The following is a 20439-nucleotide window of genomic DNA, read 5'->3' as shown; positions in this document are numbered from 1 at the left end:
AAAGTCAGTCCATCTGTGATCAAGAAGGTGATGTTTAGGTGACCAGTTACTGTGTTGCACCATTTTATGTTGCTGTAACTAGTGTTTTAATGACACGTGTCACTTTATGGAACGTAATGAAAACTGTAAATTTATTATTGAATCATTTTTCTTCTGTGAGTTTAAAAAAAAGATCAGTGGGGGAAATCCGGTTCGTTACACAGTAATTACACCTACACTCATTCACACACGCTCACAACAAAGTAAAACTTTTATCTCTCACTTACATTGGACTCAAGCAGGTCAATGCTGTCCAGACTCTTGCTTCGGTGGATGCGGCCCTTTATCCGGCGTAGGGAGGGTTTGCCCTGAGCGGTGCTCACAGAAGATTCTTCAGTGTTGGAGCCCTCTTCAGAATCTGGGGGGAACTTCTGATGGTGCTTGGGATAAGTCCTGTGGAAGTGGAAGAGGGGAAAGCAGCAAGATTAGCACCGACAGTGCCAGGGCAGAGGGCTTCGGGCCATTTCCGGCTGTGCTGACATGATTGTCCTAACAACAAAGTGCATGAACGGTTCAGCACCGCTCAACAGGTTATACACTCACTGATGTGAAATTCAGTATAACCAGTGCTGAGCTATTACGATTGGATGTTTCTGTTCTCTGTTATGCAAGAGTGAATTTATAGTTTTCTTAGTAAGTAAGCGTAAGACTGTTCAATGGGTAACAAACCATTTTAGCTCAAATATCATTAAATAGTAACAATGTAAACCTGTATTAATGAGACAATTAGAGACTTACTTTGTGCTAAGGCAAATAACCACACAGAAACCGAGCATGAAGGCATTTTATCTCAGCTAGAACTAATTATAATATCATACTAGAAGCTAGAAGCGGCACGAGGAGGGGAAAACATTTAAATAAACACCTAGCAATGAGGGAATATTTTAAAAAGGCATTCATCCCCTCTGGGTAAAGACTTAAAGTGGTTATAATAAGCGTTTCAAGGCACCGATTGCCCATAGGATGAACTCTAATAGAGCATCCATCCCTCTCTGTTTGTGCAGCTTCAAAGGGCCCTTCTCCAGGAGGCGGCCTGGAGGTCTTGGGAATCGTGCACAGACAAGATGGTCCAGGGAATTAAGGAGGAAAAAAAAAGAAAATGAGAGGAAACAGCTGAATTTGTGGATTGTGTTTTTGCATCATGAATTTGTTTTACATAGTTTAATGTGAACCTAGCCTTTTATTCCGCATAGCTGCACCATGTGAAAAGGCAGGATTATGATGAACCAACAAGATGACAAGTCCCCTGGGTTATTTGTATATGTGGAAAAAAACACATAAATTAAAGAGCAGAACCCTTTTAACTGCTTGTTATTTTTAATAAACCAAAAGGATCACAATTAGGGCAGACAAAAAGGTTGTTTTTGCTGTAAAGAGCACCAAAATGTGGATGCTTTATATAGCTGGGAAAATGAGGACACCCATTTTGTATCAAAGAAAATATGAAAGACAGAAAGAAGTTTAGAATTGTTAAATTTTTTAATGGACAAGCATGCACTGTGAACGCTACACACCTAAAACACTCGATATGTTGCCCTGTTAAATTCTTTAGTGCAAAAACTAGAAATATGCTAATAATTAATAATTGATTATTAGGCTGAGTAGCGTAAAAGTGTAACTGCTAACTGTGCCAAATTAAGTCTCATTACTGATCACTGTTTTTATTTTGTGTCACTGAAATCAGTAGCCGTTTTACATGTTCTGATACTATTCATGCACTAAATTAGGGTTGTGTAACAATGGCCTTGTTTTTTGTAGAAATCATTAAAAATAACATAAGATTGATCAAAAATCCTGTCCAGACACTTTAGTCCACTGCTGATTGCTGGGAAATGACTGTTTATGAATGGAATATCTTCATGATTGTAGAAAGGAACAATTAGTCTTGGGTTCCAATGAATTGCTGTGCTCACTAATGCAAGTCTGTCACTTAAAGGTTAATTGATTATTTGAATTACATCAACAAGCTGACATCTAGAATGCCTAAGATCGACCAAGCTGAAATTATAGCAAATCGAGGATTGTTGATGAAAGCAAAAAATATTCAAATGATTTAAAAAAAAAACAAAAAAAAAACAGGAAATTTCTAAATGGCCCTAAAGTTTTAACAGATGTAAATCTCTCCCTTGTGTCTCCCTGTACTGGACAGTGATATCGCTTTAGCACTTAGATGTTGCTTTGTGAGTCATTACGCCGCTAGTGAGTGCGTATGACTGTCTTCAACACAGACGGATTCCCATAAAACGGGCTTCTGCTTCTCTGTGTGAAGGTACATCACAGTCGTTATGGATTTGCTGAAAAGCCCCAACAAATGGAATTCAATAAGACAAATCTTCTGCTTCAGTGCACTGGCTGGAGTGCCTTAAAAAAGACGGAACTCATTTGCATATTAAATGGCAGATTAGTGAAACCTCCTGGGGTGGCGTGCAGATTTCACAAGACTGAAATAAAAGGAATTTTAAAAAACGTTTTTAAATCTCTCTGTTCTACCCTAATTTAGCCAGTTCAATAGAAATGCGGAACAAAAGGATGAAGAAAAGCAATAGTGTGACAAGGGCTCGGGTTTCCCAGGGGGAAAGCGAAAACAGACTCACCTTCAACTCTCCTTTCAAATTCAAATAAATTAAAATCGCACTAAGAGGACAGCCTGACACAGAAATCAGATACTAAGCGTGACGGACATAAACAGGGAAGATGCAATAAAGTGAACCGCTCAGTTCCAGTGAGAGGGACGTATGGCGTGTCGTGCATGCCACCTGAGAGGTATGGAGAGGGGGAAAATTAATCTGCCGTTCGCCATCAGATCAGAAGCTGGCACACACGCCCAGTGGCTGATCCTGCAATTCAAACCACAAGGTAAGCAGATGCCCAACACAGTTACAGGCCAAACAAAGAACAGAAGGCAGTCAATAATGAACTCTGGTGGTCCACGCAGGCCTCCGACCTCTTCTTATGTGCTTTGCAGCGGCATCAGCTACAATTAGTTGAAGCAATAATAAGATACTGCTTAATCAGCAGGTCAATACCCGCTGCTAGGCTCCAGCCTATTGGTCTTGGCCCATTGGAAAAGTTTAACGGGCTCTGCTCGGGAGCGGCCACCAATCTCCCGACGCCCACCATCAATCGAGACCCAGCGACTACCGCTGTCATTACCAGCCACTCACGCGATCCTCCGCTGGAAGTCACAGGAAGGTCACGTACAGGAAGTGAGTGAACACCGCCATCAATACATAATCCCCATTAGCGGATTATTTTGCTTTTGAATTGCCATTCAGCCAGGCCTGATCTCAGTCGGCATCAGTCAAAAACGGTGCGCTTTGTTCCTCTGCGTAGGTGGTTTACGGCTTAAGCACCCCATTGCCCTGGCAACCATGGAAAGTAAATCTGTAAATACGATGCACGCACCGAAACATATGTAGCGGGGCCAGGGGGCAGACATCTAACTGCAAAGTTCATTAAACCAGGTTAATGCTAATCTCTGGGATTTTTTTTATTTTTTATTTCTTGACGCTGCCGGGGAGAGGAACATCTGTTGGGTGTGATCCCGCTTCTCACCACAGCCGCGGCATGGGTGCTCACACCCTCCGTCTGAAAACATTACTGAGCACGGCGGATATGCATGCAGCCTTGTATATATATATGAACTGCCTAAACTGTACACACAAAATTACAATTAGTACACAGAAGTCTTGGAAAAAGGACAAAATAGATGAAATGTTTGTAGTCTTTTCTTTCACGTCTTTATTTATAATGTTCCAGCAGTCTGTCCCTTCATCACCTGCTCATTTCTGTTAGGGCCAGTTTACCTCTGCTCCTGGACCGATGCTCTCAGGTCCTCGGGTAGAGCGGACAGAAATATGACCACAGGCTGGGTGGGGGTCACCTAGGAACAAACCGAACGGAGGATCTCTCAAAATTGAACCTCAGAACAGGAATGAGGGCAGAAAACCAACTGATGCTGCGCTGCAGATACACAGACGGCTTCACTTCCTCTCTGCAGATATACGGCCCGCCGGCGTTCTCACACGGCCCCTCTGGAAGACGAATCTCGGCCTGCGTGTTTGCACTGCGTTCTGTTTATTTCCTGCCACATTTCTACTAACAGGAAAAAAAAAATTCCCTGTGAACTCCAGCATGTCACCATGAATAATTAACAGAGAAACAAACAAGCCCAGCACCAACCTGTGCACGTTTTCTCCTGGGGGGGGATCTGCGGGCTCATCAGTTCTGTGTGGCGTGTACTATCTGTGTTTGGAACAAGCGTCCTGGCTTCCCCACTATCAAATGTAACTTACACCTTCACACCTACGCTCGTTCTTTATGTCCAACATATGGTCTGCAGTGCAGCTACTCACCTGAAGATTTTATATATATACATATGTATGTATGTATGTATGTATAAAGCTCAATTGTATATGTATATATGTTTATGTGTGTGTGTGTGTATGTGTGTGTATATATATATATATATATATATATATAGATAGATAGATAGATAGCTCAACCATTATGTTACATATGTGATAACAATGATAAACTTAAAATAATTACTGTCTTTATTTCAGGGATTTTTAATGCCGATATGAGCACAGTAATGGGCTAGACATTCTGAGGTAAAATAAAAATGAAGTAAACATATTATACGGGCCTACAGAGCCCCGTGTCGTAGGGACGTTCTGATGTGGTTAAACTGATTATGCGGGCAGAATGCAATTACAGCATACATGGCTTCAAATCCTCTTCACAAGCTTCTATCACTGCCCTTATAGGCGGACGTGAGCAATGGAGCTTTTAACGGAATGATTTTAGTGTTTTATGTTTTATTCCACCCCCTCTATTGTAATTGCATTTCTACATAATCTACATTCTCAGACAAAGCAATGGAAACATTGTCTGTTTGGTGTCTCTCAACAATAAGATTGAATTTAATGTGAACTAGTGAGAAGCTGTGAGGAGTTACACAGAAGCCAAACAATTTCCTTGCAACCTGTTGTAAATGAAATATCGCCACATTGCAACCCACTCTAAATTGTTGTTTCTTTTTTTTTTTGCAAATTATAAAAAATCTGACCTTTTACAATTTTTACACTCAACAAATGCTCGTTCTTGACACTGTAATTATTTTTGCATGGACCTTATTTTGCATGGGCTGCTTTCCGGTCTGCAGCTTCCAGGTCTCCCAGTTTCATTTCCCTCCATTCATGTTACCCTCTGTTCTCTCTAGACAGCAGCGAAGCATTACTGCGGCAATTAGACTTATGCACAACACTACAGTTACACCAAACAACACAATGCTGGGCAGGACATTTCTTCTTTTTCTTACCTAAAATAATACAGTTTTAATAATAATGTTTTTTTTTGTAAAATGTACTTCAGTATTGTAAAACCAACATTGTGGTGCAAAAAGTACTTACATAATAAGAATACAATATTTAGTATAATTAGAATTATTATTATGCAACAATTCTATTAATTCTAACAGCATTTGCTGTTGTTGTACTATTATATTATAAGTATTGTATTATAAATATTTTTTTGCCTGCACTCTTTAGAGCAGAATTTAATACAATGACTAGAAATGGATCTATTCATTCTACCTGTCTACGGGTGACATCTTATTCATTATTCTTATTCTTATTCGTAAAGTAAGATGAAGAGGCACAGCATCCGCAAATAAGGACATTTCTATCAAACTAGATGTTGCAAGAAGTGCTGGTTTGACAATCCTCACAAAATCAATAAGAAACCATCAGAACTGTGCTCGTTCTTCCGGATCAGAACAGCACTAATAATTAAGTTCTATGATTGGACCATAAAAATCCAAAGGTCTTGATACAGCAATTCCACGTGGCTCCAACTGTGACCAGCAGCAGGGAGGTCTTTGATGCACAGCACCTTTTTAAAGGCTCCATTAAACAGACAGACACCATGGATACTAGTCCATAGCGTGGTGAGGCGTGAGACCTGAGTCCCAACGTGGCAAGAAGGAGGAAGGCGGGAGGAGCGACTTCACTTTTAACTCGGATGTTTGTGAAATTATTCCTTCATATTCAGTGTGAGCCGGTGTTATGTAACAGTGACAGATCCACTTTCTACGGCTGAAAATGTCAGGAACGGAGATGGTGTAAGGCGGGCTTATACCGGGTTACAGGGGGGCATTTCACCGCAGGAACAGAGTTGTGTATTGACGCTTTTCCCAGCTTTAACTCGTCCTTTTTCTCTTCCCTTTCCTGCTGAGAGTACATGCATCCGGATGTAGGCGTACGGTTAATTATTTAATTGCATAAAAGGCTGTTGTGTCATTTTTCTTGTTGAAAATGTGCGAAATGTAGCCATGGTGAGGAAAGGACCAACAACAACAAAATAAAAGACAATATGGGTTGAAAAAAAGGACAGGCAAGACATGGAGTCCCACACCTTGGTAATGGACGTGCAATACAGGTGACATGAGGTGACGTTCAGCTGTGGCTCACTCAAAACATATGGCATAAATGACAGACAAATAATGACAATTAAAAGACCGCACAGGATAACGTTCATGCTGTAGGTTTTTATTGATCGATCTGCATAAGTACAATGGAAGACACAATGGTAGCATGCCTTACGAAAAGCGGGTTGAGAGCATCGTGAAACATGAATGAAGCGCTCATGGGGGGAAATAAGAGTGGCACGGACAAGATGAATCATAAAAGGGAAATAGAAAGAGCTGAGCACAGGAATTATGACTTTATAGCTCCCGATGCTCTGACCCACATGAGCATTTTTAAGATATCTGGCACACAATTCACAGACAAACACCCCCCACCACCCTTCCTCCATGGATTTCTACACAAACACACACACACTTTTTTATTGCTTTTCCTCATTGTGAGGTCGATGTGACTAAACATCAAACGAAATTCTTGTCAAAATAAGGATAGAAACAAACACGGAGAGTGCGATAAAGAACTGAGGTTGGGTCTGTACTTTTTCTCGGTCAGGGCGACCCTAACCCTTCACTCGGATCTCTTCTGGGGACGTTCCCTGGCCGTTTTTAGAGGGCAACGCAAACTACCTGCAGCGAAGACACCCTCCCTGAATCCGACCAGAGGATTTTTTTCCTTTCCTGACTGATTCTATAGCTGCTTCCCACACAGGGCCCTGCAATAAACCAAAATTACTAAATGAGCTTTGCTCTCTCACTCTGTCTCGGATAGAAGGGAAGGACCTTTTTTTTTCTTGACATATATCTCCACCACCATTCATTATAAGGAGCGGGTTGGTATAAAAACACCGTTATCTCCCGGGCGCGTCACCGAGATGGAAGAGGGGGGTCGGTGGGATGGGGTGGGGGTTACGATTTCGGTTTTTCCACCTTTGTTTGCGCGTAGTGTAGTAACGCGGACACACGTCCGCCCCCCCCCCTCTCCGGTAAACCTGCATCGCCTCATCATCATCATCACCGCCACCGCCACCACCATCATCATCATCAGCAGCAGCATCAGCAGCAGCAGCACCGTCCCCATCCGCACCGCGCTCCTACTCACCACATATGTTTCCTCGGAGGAAGGCAACGGTGTCTGTTGATCGCTGTCACCCCTAAAGCCAGCTGCATTACAGTTATGTATTTCTGGTAGTTCACCATGGTACAGTTCACCACTTTTGAGAATCCGACGCCGAAGAAAAGCCCAGGTAGGCTGATCATAGATTTGCTCTCCGCCTCCTCCTCCTCCTAGTCCCTGGCATCCGCCTCCACTGCGTCTTCCTTGTTCACCATCGCAACGCCATTTCCAGCGCTGACGGGCTGACGGGGAGATCGGTCCCCAAGGAGCCGAGCGAGAGGGGCCATGCCGCGGCTACCCAGCACCACAACGAAGCTCTGGCCGCGTTACACCGCGCTGCACGTCGCCGATCCATCCGACGTCGGTCAGGACGCGCACATTGTCTTCCCCCTCGCGGCACTTTGCGTGAAAGGCTCGGGCTCGCGGTCTTTCTCTCTCTACCTCTCTCTCTCTCTCTTGCTCTCTCTCCCTCCCTCTCCCTCTCTCGCCTTCCCTCTCTATCCCTCCCTCTCTCTCCCTCTCTGTCTCTCTCTCTCTTCTCCCTCTCTCTACCTCTCTCTCTTCCTCTCTCTCTCTCTTGCTCTCTCTCTCCCTCCCTCTCCCTCTCTCGCCTTCCCTCTCTATCCCTCCCTCTCTCTCCCTCTCTGTCTCTCTCTCTCTTCTCCCTCTCTGAAACGCTGCAGCGTCCAGGCGTCCGTGCGTGAGGTAGAGCTGTGTGGTGTCTTTCAGTGTGTGTGTGTGTGTGTGTGAGAGAGAGAGTGTGTGTGCGTTTGTGTGTGTGTGTGGTTACAGGAGGGGAGAAAGTGTGTGTGAGAGGAGGACGGTAACACAGAACACATCCGAGTTGCTTATAAAGGCACCAGAAAAGATCTATCAGTCTGTTACATTGCATTAAAAATGAAGTAATAATTTGAGCAGATTTGAAAAAATAATTATGTTTGTAATAAACTATTTATAGGTCTGAAAACTTTTATGTATATTCAAATATAAGGCCACTTTTTAACATTCAAGATTCAAGATTGGTTTATTGTCAGAACAACATTACACACAGTATACCGTGCATTGAAATAAGGTTTCACACAGACCCCCCCATAGTGTAATCATAAAAAGAAAGAAAGAAAAAAAAATATAGGTATATATACACACACACACATACACATACACATACACATTCACACACACTAAACTAAACCATACTAACAAAAAAAGAAAGCCTAAATACTGTACATGTTTCTGTAGAACTTGTCTGTAAAATAAACAGGTTGAACAGGACATAACTGGACAACATTGTGTAGGATGCTTGTGAGTGGAAATTAGTTTAGTTCTGTGTAATAAAATGTGTGCAAGCGTGTTTATTCAGTTTAATTTGTATGGCTTTTTATCAGTATCGAGACACAAACCTTTTGAACCAGAGATGCTTTCTCTGTCATACATTGTGCAACTCGAGTTGATATGGACTCTGGATGCTTGGTGCTTGGGCCCGCCATGGCAATCAAATGTTTTATATGTATATATTCCTTCTTTATATATAAAGACATTTTCAAATGCCGTAAAGTATCATTTATAAACACCTTCTGTTTTAATTAACTCACATATTTACAGGGGATCTCTTGTGGCCAGACCTGTTCAATCCACAGATTTCAACAGGATTAACGCTGGAGCTCTAACTGGGCCATTCCAGGAAAGTGATCATCCTTTTCATCAGCACGTCCTTAGCTGAGTTTCCCGGGCATCTCAGGTTTGCACTATTTCTCTGTTTTCAATTTTGTGGCAGCAGGTCATGCATTATATGTACTTATTTGACCCGAGTTGCTATCACATGATTTAGGGCTTATAATCATCTTTTGGGTTTTGGGGTTTTGTCCCAAACATGCGTTCGAAAAATTAAGTCCAAAAGGTTTGACCTTCTTCTTGGCGTCCCCAAGTGTTTTCCTGCATGGATTGCTTGGTTAAACCTTCTTTGAGAAATGGTTTTCAGACCGATGGGGAATATGTAAAATGGTTGAAATATGCAGAGAGCGGGCAGTTACTGTCATAAATTGCTACGGGTAGCTTTCATGATGAGTCTGGTCATCAATTTTGAAGGCACATTCGTTTTCTTTGTTAAGTCCTTAATGGTCCCATATTTCCTCCATTCATAAATGGCGGTCCATGATGTATTTAGTACCTTTTAACTGTTCTAGAGCTTTTCGGCACATCAAATCTACATCCCCGCCACCTTTCCTACATGTAAGGGTGGTAGTAGCCTAAGAACCAGAAGACCCAGGTTCAAATCCCACTTACTACCATTGTGTCCCTGAGCAAGACACTTAACCCTGAATTGTTCCTGGGGGGACTGTCCCTGTAACTACTGATTGTAAGTCACTCTGGATAAGGGCGTCTGGTTAATGCCGTAAATGTGAGGTTTTCAGTCTCATTAAAATTGAAAACCATTTTGTGTTGATTTCAGTCACCGTTTGAAAATTCCACATTTGAATCCATTGCTTTATTAGCAGGGGAAGGTCACGGTCCCCGACCACGGGCCTCTCGTCATTTGTTGTGATTAAGTAAATTCCGAGGAATTAATTAGCAATGCAGAATCATGTCGTCTCTGGAGAGCAGTCATGACATGGCGGTATGCGCTCATGCATTGTCCTCTAGATGAACGGGGCCCTGCCTCATTCACGGCGGAACATCAGCGGCAGGGGCCACGGGCGCTTCAATTTAATAAGAGAAAATTGGAAAATCGCTATGTCATTATTCATTGACGGCATCATGCTCATTTCAAAAGACAATTGTGTCTAGAAGTGTTTTGCCAGGACTCCAGAATTAGGGGGCAGATCATAAAACCCTTTTACAAGCCATCAGCATGTCTTATTTAAACAATATAATATAATATTTTTTCTTTTAACCTTCCTGCGAAGGTGATAACTACATTTGTGCACGCACTGTGTGACACGAGCAAAAAAAGCCGCTCCTATCCTGAACATAATGGCGGTGGTGACGTCAGGCCTCGGCCGCCTCGTAGCGTCTTCCACAACCCTCTTTATTCCTTTCAATCAGCGGGTAATTAGCTCTCCTCTCCTCGCAGGGTCTCATTACTCCCACAAAAGAGCCTTTAAACACGAGGAGGAGAACATGATGTCACCCTCGACGGCGGCGTTGCGATGTGGGATGACTGCGCTCTTTGACCTTTAGCCAAAGTCAGCTTTTAATGATTTCATGTAACCCTGGGAAAAGTCATGACTTTTTCCGATTCCCATTCCGATGGGAACAGTGATGGTCTCTGCTGATCTGGAGCTCCTGTCAGTCTTTGACCCAGGTGCCGACGCCCCCTTTTACACTCGCCCACTCTCTCAATGCTTGCATATGTGTGTGTGTGTGTGGTTTTTTTTTTTTCCATTTTGAGTGTGACCGTGTCAGTGGGGAAACGCTTAGGCAGCAGCAGGTCAGTGGCATTGCAGCTACTGCTGGCCGAAGTCGCTCATCATCTCCGCACAATCAGCCCCATAACCTTCAGCTCCCACTCACCGATACACACCAATGGGCGAGCGCACTCCCCCACCGCTAATGTAAACACGGAGCCCGCCGTCCACCGACACGCGCACACACGCGCCCATGTGACCTACAACCCTGGCTTCATGTTGCCCAAGCAGGGTGCGACCACAGCAGACCTTCCTGGGTGGGGTGATTCACTTTCTAATATCTTACCCTTTGCCCTATTCACAACCTCCAGAGTGAAATGAGGGCTACGCATCTTCAGCACAAGCATGAGTCTGCAACGTGCGCGTAGGAGCCCGCTGAATGAATCTGAGCCTCGTGTACAGTAAATAGGGCAAGTGAGGACTGCCCTGTTTCCTGTGTCCCCAAACTCTCTTGTCCACAGTCGTCCATACGGAAGGTTTTTTAAAAAATCCAGAGCAGAAATCATTTGTGGGATTGAGGGAGTGCCCCCGGTGGAGATGGAACAGAGACGGAGCTGGACTTGAGCCCTCAGAACCTCTCCAGTGAGAGCGGAGTGATTTATGGGTTTTGCACCAAACAAAGAGGAGAGGTTAACAGAGAAAGTCCTCTGTACATGAACACACTGTGCCAGGAGGGAGCAACAAACACAGGCCATTGGACTGAGAAAGACATACATCAGACATTTCTCATACACCCTCAGATTTCTTTTATATACTCCCGTATATGCTATATTTACATATACGGGACATAAAATAAAAAATATTTGTATTTTAATGTGTTGTCTGTAACCAGACTTTTCTAAGTGTTAACCTAACTTAACCCCTACTCTTAACCAAATGTAAACATTAAAGAGGCATAAGAGCCAATCATCTGGTTAATTTAAAGGCCATCCAACAGGGGGCAGTATATCCCCAAAACACTGTAGTGCAGTTCCTCAAAACATAATTTTTTGGTAAACCGGCTGCTCTTTTTGGCGTGTAATTTCTTCTGAAACAACGGAAGTGAACTTGATGTTTTCATAAGCAAGGTTTGAAATTGCAGTAGCCTATAGGGAGCCCTTCCTTTGCTCTTAAGTCAGTGGACCTCACAAAGTCCTGGGACATTCCGGGACCACATCCTCTTACAACGATGATTCAAAATTCGATAATTTTGAAGGTATCACAGACAGAGATAGCCAATGTGGCAATAACTGTTCCATACACTGACTCACCATCGCCTCTTAAGGTGCACACTGGTATTACACCACAGCTGGCTGCCTAGCATAACTTCAGTACATCACAGATGTATTTTACAAAATGCCAAACCTAATATTTCTTTATTTTTATGGGTTTTCTTTGGGTATAAATCCTGCACCTTTTAATGAAGTGTGTAGCATCAGTAAATGTGTTCCTTTTAGGGACCAGAAATTGTCCCAATAATTTGTCCTATATTTGGTCCCCGGTAAGATATAAGTGTAGACACACACACACACACACACACACACACACACACTAGTCACACCTCATTGCTGTCGCAGTGCTCTTTCTCTGTGTGCTGTGAGGTGAGTCATCAGAACAGTAGAGCAGAACCCAGCAGTTCTAATCTCTCTCTTTCTCTCCCTCTCTCCATTTATCCTGCCCCTTATCCTTTTAAGCCATCAGACAGCGTCTTAATCATGGTTATTTAAAAAAAAAAAAATGTCATGACTGTATAGAACCCATGCACATCGTGAAACGTATCGCCGTGGTGAGACCAGACAAAAACCATCTCCTCCTGCCAGCTCCCACTGTACCTCAAGGGCACGAACCTTTTGTGCCTTTTGTGTCCCTTCTCATTGTTTTTCCTTCGTTTCCTTCAGCCCAGTGGCCACTGCTGGAATAATACTGGCGATTTGTTTCTGTGGGGTGTGTGGTAAGCTCACACCAATCCATCACGTTGGAAAGCCCACTAGCAAATCAGAGCCGTGCTGCAGCAGCGTCAGGGCATTGGGGGCTTTTACCTAGAGCTCGTTTTCTTTCCCCTTTTAAGAAACTGAGTAGCTCCACCGTGCATGCGCTTGCACATGCATTGTTTTCATGCTTTTGGACAATTTAACACGTCTGACCTTCCAATACTGCTTTACTGTTTCAGAGACATTCCATTTAATCATGACACCCATTATGGTCAGCTCTTAGGTACACTGCAAAGACAATTAAACACGAAAATGTTACACGCAAGGGTGATCAGAACCGCTGGGAAGCATGGCTGACAGGTCATAAAATACACAAAATGGTTGAAATGGTTGAAAAATTTGTTAAAAAACAGGCATCCTTTGCTGCAAAGATGATTGCAAAGCTTGACGTACCTGAATAATGAAATTAAAACTTGCTTCCGTTTTCAGAACCATTCATCCAAATTAGTGATGCAACGTAAAATGCATTACAATATTCAAGAATGCAATTCAATGCCGCAAGTAGCATCCATGCACAGTTTAACTGACAGCTGCTGCGACCATCATCAGCGCAAACTCAGAGTAGATATGAGCGTAAAACAGTGTAAAACAGCAGTGGTGTTTCATTTTGAATGACATTGTAAAACGACCTTAATTTACGATGACGAGGTCATTTGATCGTTTGTTTTAAAACACTCTTGTGAAACCGAGTGCAATACTTTTGTGGTCACCTCAAAGTGCTTATTGATGCTTATTGTGCAAATAGTAATTACTGAACGGGTTAAGCAACTGTCAGTCTTTGATGAATGTCACTGGTTAGTTGGTCCTGATCAATAGAACATAAAAAGTCCGGTGAAAAGGAGTCTCCTTCAACGTGACCCCACTCGGCTGACGATCAATTTGATCTCTACACTGACTGTGCACTGATAGCGGCGCAAGTGACTTTCAGTTAAACCGTGCATGGTTACTTCTTGCGTTGTTGCATTGTTACGTACAATGAAGCAATAGAATTTGTCTTAGATCAATTTATTCAGGGACATTTAGCCTTAAAGTCATCCCCTGATCTTTGCAGAGAAGGTTGGAGCAGGTTTTATCTGGTTTTATGCTACAAAAATCATTAGCTTGAAATTGCTGGTATGTATGTTACCATCTATCATCCGTGCTGCCCAGTGGTTATAACCACCCTCGCGTGTGACCTTTCAGTCTTTAAATGTTTATGTGGCATATGTAAGAGGTGACACATATGCAATGTCAGTAAAACAACGAGATCAAAGCTTCTGAGGACCATAGTATTAGAAGGCCTGACGGGTTAAATTGCCCAAAAACATAAAAACAACGTTGGCGTTAAGTGCATGCACAGCAGAGCTATTCATATGGCCATCCACAGACACAAATAAACTCAAATGTCACACACAGCCACCCACATAAAACGGAAAAGTCCTTTATCGCAGCCTGGGGCGCACGCTGTCCTACTTCTTCTCAGAAGGAAATGTTAACAAACCAACAGACAAATTTGCTCGCCTTTTTTCTCTGGTTTAATCCTGTCTTGCACAAACTGTGCCCTTTTGCACAGATTTATCGCCAGGAACATCATCCCTGGCAAATAAAACCGATTCAGAAAATTCTGCTCAACAACGTTTTGTAGCGCTGAAACCAACAGTCAACAACGAATCCTGCAGCTCCTGTCAAGTATGGAGGCACCCGTGTTGCTTAGCACGAGGGACAATGACAAATCCGCCATACGTTCGTACTCACATATTCCTGATATTGTACTGCATGCCTCCTGCCTCCGTCAACATGTCCCTGTCAGATGGTTCAGTCTTTCTGTATTTGTCTGCAAATGTCCATCCTCTACTGTATGTTCTGTGTATGTGTGTGTAAGTGTGTGTGTGTGTGTGTGTGTCCAACTGATCTTGTCAAATTATCTTGCCGGGGGAATGTGTGTGTATGTGAGTGTGTTACACTCAGAGGTTGTCTTTGCGTCTGTGTGTGTGCTAGTTTGTAGGGTTGCGTGAGTGTGTGTGTTCCCGAAGCCCAGCTCTAGGTCAGCTGTGGGGCTGCTGTCTGCACGCTGACTTCACCGTCACTCAGGCCGGGCGGAGGCCTACTTTAACGGTCTGGGGAGCAATGCGCCTGGCTGTCCCTCCATCCCCGTGTCCTGCACCGCCCGCCCGCAGACCTACATCTCGCAGATCCACACACACGGCCATGCCTGCCCTGATTACCTCCACGGTGATACCCCCCACCCCCCACCCACGCCCCCTTCACTGCACTCAGCCCTGCAGGCACATTACAACACACTCAGAGAGACAGGGCTCTGACTCAACCCCCCCCCCCCCCCCCCCCCCCCCCCCCCCCCCCCCCCCCCCAGAGCCCCTGCCCCTCTCCCCGCAACCAGGCCATCGGCTTCACTTCGCCCCTTTATCCGCTGCCCATGGACACGGAGGAGCGCACGTCCCCCCAGAATTCTGCATGCATGCACGTTTCCATGTCGACGAGATATTCATAACGTGCCTCTCACCGCGTCAAGTACCGGCGCGCTGAATAACCATCAGCCAGCGGCGACTCGATAGGATGACAGTGGTTTTGGGATGCCGGTGACGACGGTGAAATGAATTAGTAAACGGTGCATTTACACACGGATGGAAGTGCAGTGGCGGCGAATCAGAAAAAGGCAGCGGGCCCTGCGGTGAGCCGGCATGACGTTTCGGGGAGCGGCTGGAGGACGTTGACTACATCGGGCAGGCGGGCCGGTGCTCGGCTTGTTACACTGACGTTAATAAACCAAGGAAGACCAGCAGGGAGCAGCGGCGGCGGAACTTCCTGCCTGCGCTGTGCGCGTTAATGCAGAATTAACATGCGCTCGCTCGCGCTGATGAGAAGGAGGCTCGGAGGAGCTCGTTAGCGGGCCGCGGTAACGGAAGACTGACGTCGTACCTGGTGTTGAAGAGAGGGCCGTTGTAGATGGGAGGCGGCCACACTGCTTCCTGGCGGTGATGGTTGCCGGATGTCATGGCGTGCCCTGACACTGACATTTTGTTCGCAGGAGACTTGCAGGAGGCCCCTGGGGATAGGAGCAGGGGGCCTTAGGAACGCGTTGTCCATGTCCAAATCACACAGTCAACAGATACTTTTGTGCATTTTATCAGTTTGGACCCATTTTATTTTGCAAGGCCTTCTTACAGTCTATCAATCCATGGTAGGTAAATTATACCATTTAACAACATTTAACACACTGTATACAGTAACTTATACTGCACTATGCTTTTGGTTTTGCCTATATTTCATGACCTTTTACGTTGGTAGATTCTCACTGAAGGCATCAAAATTATGAATGAACACATGTGGAGTTATGTACTTAACAAAAAGTGGAGACCTGACCTCCACAGTCACCGGACCTGAACCCAATCCAGATGGTTTGGGGTGAGCTGGACCGCAGAGTGAAGGCAAAGGGGCCAACAAGTGCTAAACACCTCTGAGAACTCCTTCAAGACTGTTGGAAAAGAATTTCAGGTGACGACCTCTTGAAGCTCATCGAGAGAATGCCAAGAGTGTGCAAAGCAGTAATCAGAGCAAAGAAACTGGAATATAAAACAGGTATTTCAGGTACATAACTCCACATGTGTTCATTCATAGTTTGCCCCACTACCAACATAAATGGTCAAGAAAATAAAGGCCACCTCCTGAATGAGGAGGTAGCCTGTACTGTATATAGGTATATTTACCATTATGTCATGGTCCCTTAGTGTATATATATAATATAATATAATTGTATAATTATATATAAATACAAAAAATGGGGATTGTTTTACAATTGCTGTTGATTTATTTTAATGTTTTTTTAATGGTAGATGTAACTTGCACTGTATGTAAATCCCTGCATTAGTAGTAGGAACTGGACAGTTTGTTTGCATTCAGAACAATGTGTCTTTTACTACAAGGCATGCTGGGTTCCAGACAGTTCAGTCCATATGACCGCTTCCTGACACTCGTAGTTTGTCTTGCAGGCCCGCCGGTAATCTCCTCAGCCGTGCGGATTTAAGAGTCTGTTTTCTGCCCGGCTGAGGGAAGTGGGGGGCTTAACGTGTTTACCTTGTGCGTCGTTCTGTACGTGTTTTATTCCTTTTCATAATTTTCTTCACTTGCTCTAGTTAAAATCCGTTTTGCTAGCCTTAACAGTTCAGAATGCACCAGCAGCATATTATCCCGAGCTGCTGATACTGGAACATTTCCATGTTCACACGTTTCATATGGACGTAAAGACGGCCCAGTCTGCTTCAGCTCAAGTAACCTTACTTGTGAGCATTACTGAAAGCCGTGTTTAGCCCCTGGGTTATATAAGCCTGTTTGTTCATATCAAGCACTTCTGTGCATGTTCAATGAATGCAAGACAACATAATCAAACGTAGGTCAATGGATCAAATGTGATCGCAGTGTGGCACTCTCCAGAAGACTCAGTGGACCACTTCTAAGGGCTTGGTAGTAGCCTAGTGGGTAACACACTCGCCTATGAACCAGAAGACCCAGGTTCAAACCCCACTTACTACCATTGTGTCCCTGAGCAAGACACTTAACCCTAAGTTGCTCCAGGGGGGACTGTCCCTGTAACTACTGATTGTAAGTCGCTCTGGATAAGGGCGTCTGATAAATGCTGTAAATGTAAATGTACTTCAACAAAACAAAAATATCCAGTATCTCATACACATTTCAATCCATCCAAACGCATTACATCATCAGCGCCCCGTTTTCACTACTGTTTACCTTCAGCATCCAGCAGGAAACAGGTGAGCAGATGTGGACACACTTCCTCCAGCACCGCACAGAAAGCGTAAAACGCATCAGGGCCTTTCTGGGTCAGCCGATCAATGAAGACCTCCGCACGCTTTTTATTAGTGTCCTGGCCCAGGATGTCCTTGTACTCGCCCAGAGAGAAGACCTTGTCATAGACCAGGTAAGGCAGCACCTTGTTGACGTCCACCTCCTTCAAGATCACCTCGCGATGCTGCTTCAGGATCTTGGCCGCCCATTTCTTCCTCTTTCTTACCGACGGCCTCCGTCCGCCCTTGGTGTTTTGCCTCTGCTTCTTCAAAAACCACTTCCTGGTCCCACTTCCAAACATTTTCACGCCGAGGAGGCTGACCACAACTTCTCCCACCGCTCTGTCAGCAAAGTTGGCCAGCAGAGGAAAGCGCATATTTCATGGCAGGGTAAAATAACATGCTAGGTGTCTCTCCCCTGGAAAGCCCCCTTTGTGATGTTCTGTCTGGAGAAGGACAGGGCGGTCTGATCCGGGCCAGGATGTCAACCTGCTGCTTACAGACACTAAGAGGATTAGCATTCTGTTAAGCAGACCACTCCATACTGGTCAGAGATTGCAAGAGATGATGTAGCCTCTGTTTTTAGTGATCATTTCTGCACAAAGAAAACATAATTGCCACAAACTGTAACATGATTTCAGAAATGTTCTTCACGATTCATTTATCAAGTAATCGCATGCATGGTTTCTAAATCCATACCCTTTATTTATTCATTTTTGTTGTTTTATAGGTTAAAATGTAAAAAAATGGCCAGATATAACACATTTGCATGACCTTGTTTCTTAGGACATCAACCACGTGTCATGAACGGTCATTTTCCAGTAGAGGGAGCAGTTGAACTGGGTTTATAAAAACAAAGGACTTCCCTGTGTCCTCGAAGGCAGGGTTCTCAGTGTTTAACCATCAAGGCCCAGATATGGATTATAACAGTCTGTTTGAGCAAAAATCTGTTAGTAATCATTCAGTAATCTCATTTAGTAATTATTGCTCTGTTTGCTTTGAATCTGTATTGTGTTGCATACTGAATGTAGATTTATTGTGATGATGCACTGATAAATGCTGCACTGTTGCACTGAATCATCTAAACATTCAGGTAAGAATTTTTGTAACAATAAAACTTTGAACATGACTATGATCTTGTATTTGTACTTGAGATTTTGAAGCATATTTGTAGAAGACACAGCTAAGCCTGCTAAAGACAGCCTATGCCTCAAATACATTTTTTTATTAAAATACACTTTTCTCAAATCAAATAGCTTTTATTGTCACATCACGTGAAACCAATAGATAGGCACAGTGCATGTGAGTGAAATTCTGGTGTGCAAAGCTTCTCATGCAGCAGAGGGTTACAAAAGCAATAAACATATGTGTATAGATCAATAAAAACTGTGTGCGCGTGTATTCCCAATACCAATAGACATATATACAGAAATAGAGGGGCAGTGGTTGACTGTAGGGGCAGTGGATGGCCTAGCGGGTAAGGTAACAGTCCCCAAACCACCAAGGTGCCACTGAGGTGCCACTGAGCAAAGCACGTCCCCACACGCTGCCCCCCGGGCGCCTGTCATGCCCACTGCTCACCAAGGGTGATGGTTAAAAGCAGAGGACACGTTTTGTTGTGTCACCGTGTGCTTTTTCGCAATGACAATCATTTCACATTCACTTCAGTTACAGTGGGGCAAAAAATTCGAAAGCCACCAATTGTGCAAGTTGTCCCACTTAAAAAAATGAGAGAGGTCTGTAATTTTCATCATGGGTACATTTCAACTGTGAGAGACAGAATGTAAAAGAATCCAGGAAATTACACTGTATGATCTTTAAATAATCTATTTATATGGTGCAGAAAATAAGTATTTAGCACCTACAAACAAGCAAGAATTCTGACCGGCTACTTCACAGACCAAAATAGAACTCGTGTTTGGAGGTGGAAGACTGCTGACTTGCACCCGAAGAACACCTCACCCACTGTGAAGCACGGGGATGGAAACATTATGCTTTGGGGCTGCTTTTCTGGACGACTGATCTGTTTTAAGGATTTTGAGCTACAACCTCCTTCCATCAGTGAGAGCGTTGAAGATTGAAATGTGGCTGGATGGAGTGGCTACATAAAAAACATGGTTCATGTTCAACAGTCTGAAGGTCTGATGGAAGAAACTGTCCCGAAAGTCTGCAGGTCCGGGACCAGATGCTGCAGTACCGTCTGCCTGACGGGAGCAGTTTGTGACTTGGGTGACTGGGGTCTTTTCCCCACTCTCCTCAGGCAGCGCTTGGTGTAGATGTCTTGTAGGGTGGGAAGTTCATGGTGTCAGGGTATGGTATTCCATCACCGTTGGTGATGAGACCATGTTTTTTGACACCAGTAAATGTTTCGGAGCTTGCTAAAATAAAAGTCCAGAGCCAGGGACCACCACTTGTTAGGTGGACCTGAATTATGGACAGAATATTTCAACATTTACATTTACAGCATTTGAGTTGCCAGTATCCAGAGCAGGTTACAATCAGCAGTTACAGGGACAGCACTCAGGGTTAAGTGTCTTTCTAAGGGACACAATGATAGCAAGTGGGGTTTGAACCTGTGACTTTGTGGTCTTCTGGTTTGTAGGCGAGTGTCTACCCTCTATGTGAGGCTACGTGTATGGGAACCACAAATTAAGCCCAAGCCCAAATACTTTAACACTATCTTTAACAC

The 20439-nt window shown here is 44.1% G+C and overlaps 1 protein-coding gene across 16 annotated transcripts in view; it reads right to left on the bottom strand.

Moving 5' to 3' along the window:
- tjp1b (tight junction protein 1b) overlaps positions 1-18205 on the bottom strand; it is a 65301-nt gene extending 47096 nt beyond the window's left edge. For 12 of the 16 annotated variants that reach the window (XM_028959197.1, XM_028959201.1, XM_028959204.1 and 9 more), the window contains exons 1-3: positions 17695-18205; positions 15871-15997; positions 267-432 (exon numbers count right to left, since the gene is read on the bottom strand). In XM_028959197.1, the coding sequence (XP_028815030.1) occupies positions 267-432; positions 15871-15997; positions 17695-18127 (726 nt within the window). In that variant the 5' untranslated portion in view covers positions 18128-18205. Of the gene's footprint in view, positions 1-266; positions 433-7565; positions 8035-14688; positions 14894-15870; positions 15998-17694 lie in introns of those variants that run through there. The other 4 variants (XM_028959208.1, XM_028959212.1, XM_028959213.1 and 1 more) reach the window with 2 other exon arrangements.
- Positions 18206-20439: the final 2234 nt, after the last annotated feature.

The sequence above is a fragment of the Denticeps clupeoides genome, chromosome 17 (genome assembly GCF_900700375.1).
Source record: "Denticeps clupeoides chromosome 17, fDenClu1.1, whole genome shotgun sequence".
NCBI classification, from domain to species: domain Eukaryota; kingdom Metazoa; phylum Chordata; class Actinopteri; order Clupeiformes; family Denticipitidae; genus Denticeps; species Denticeps clupeoides.
The sequence above is the reverse complement of the archived record's forward strand: the minus strand, read 5'-3'. Positions and strand labels throughout refer to the sequence as shown.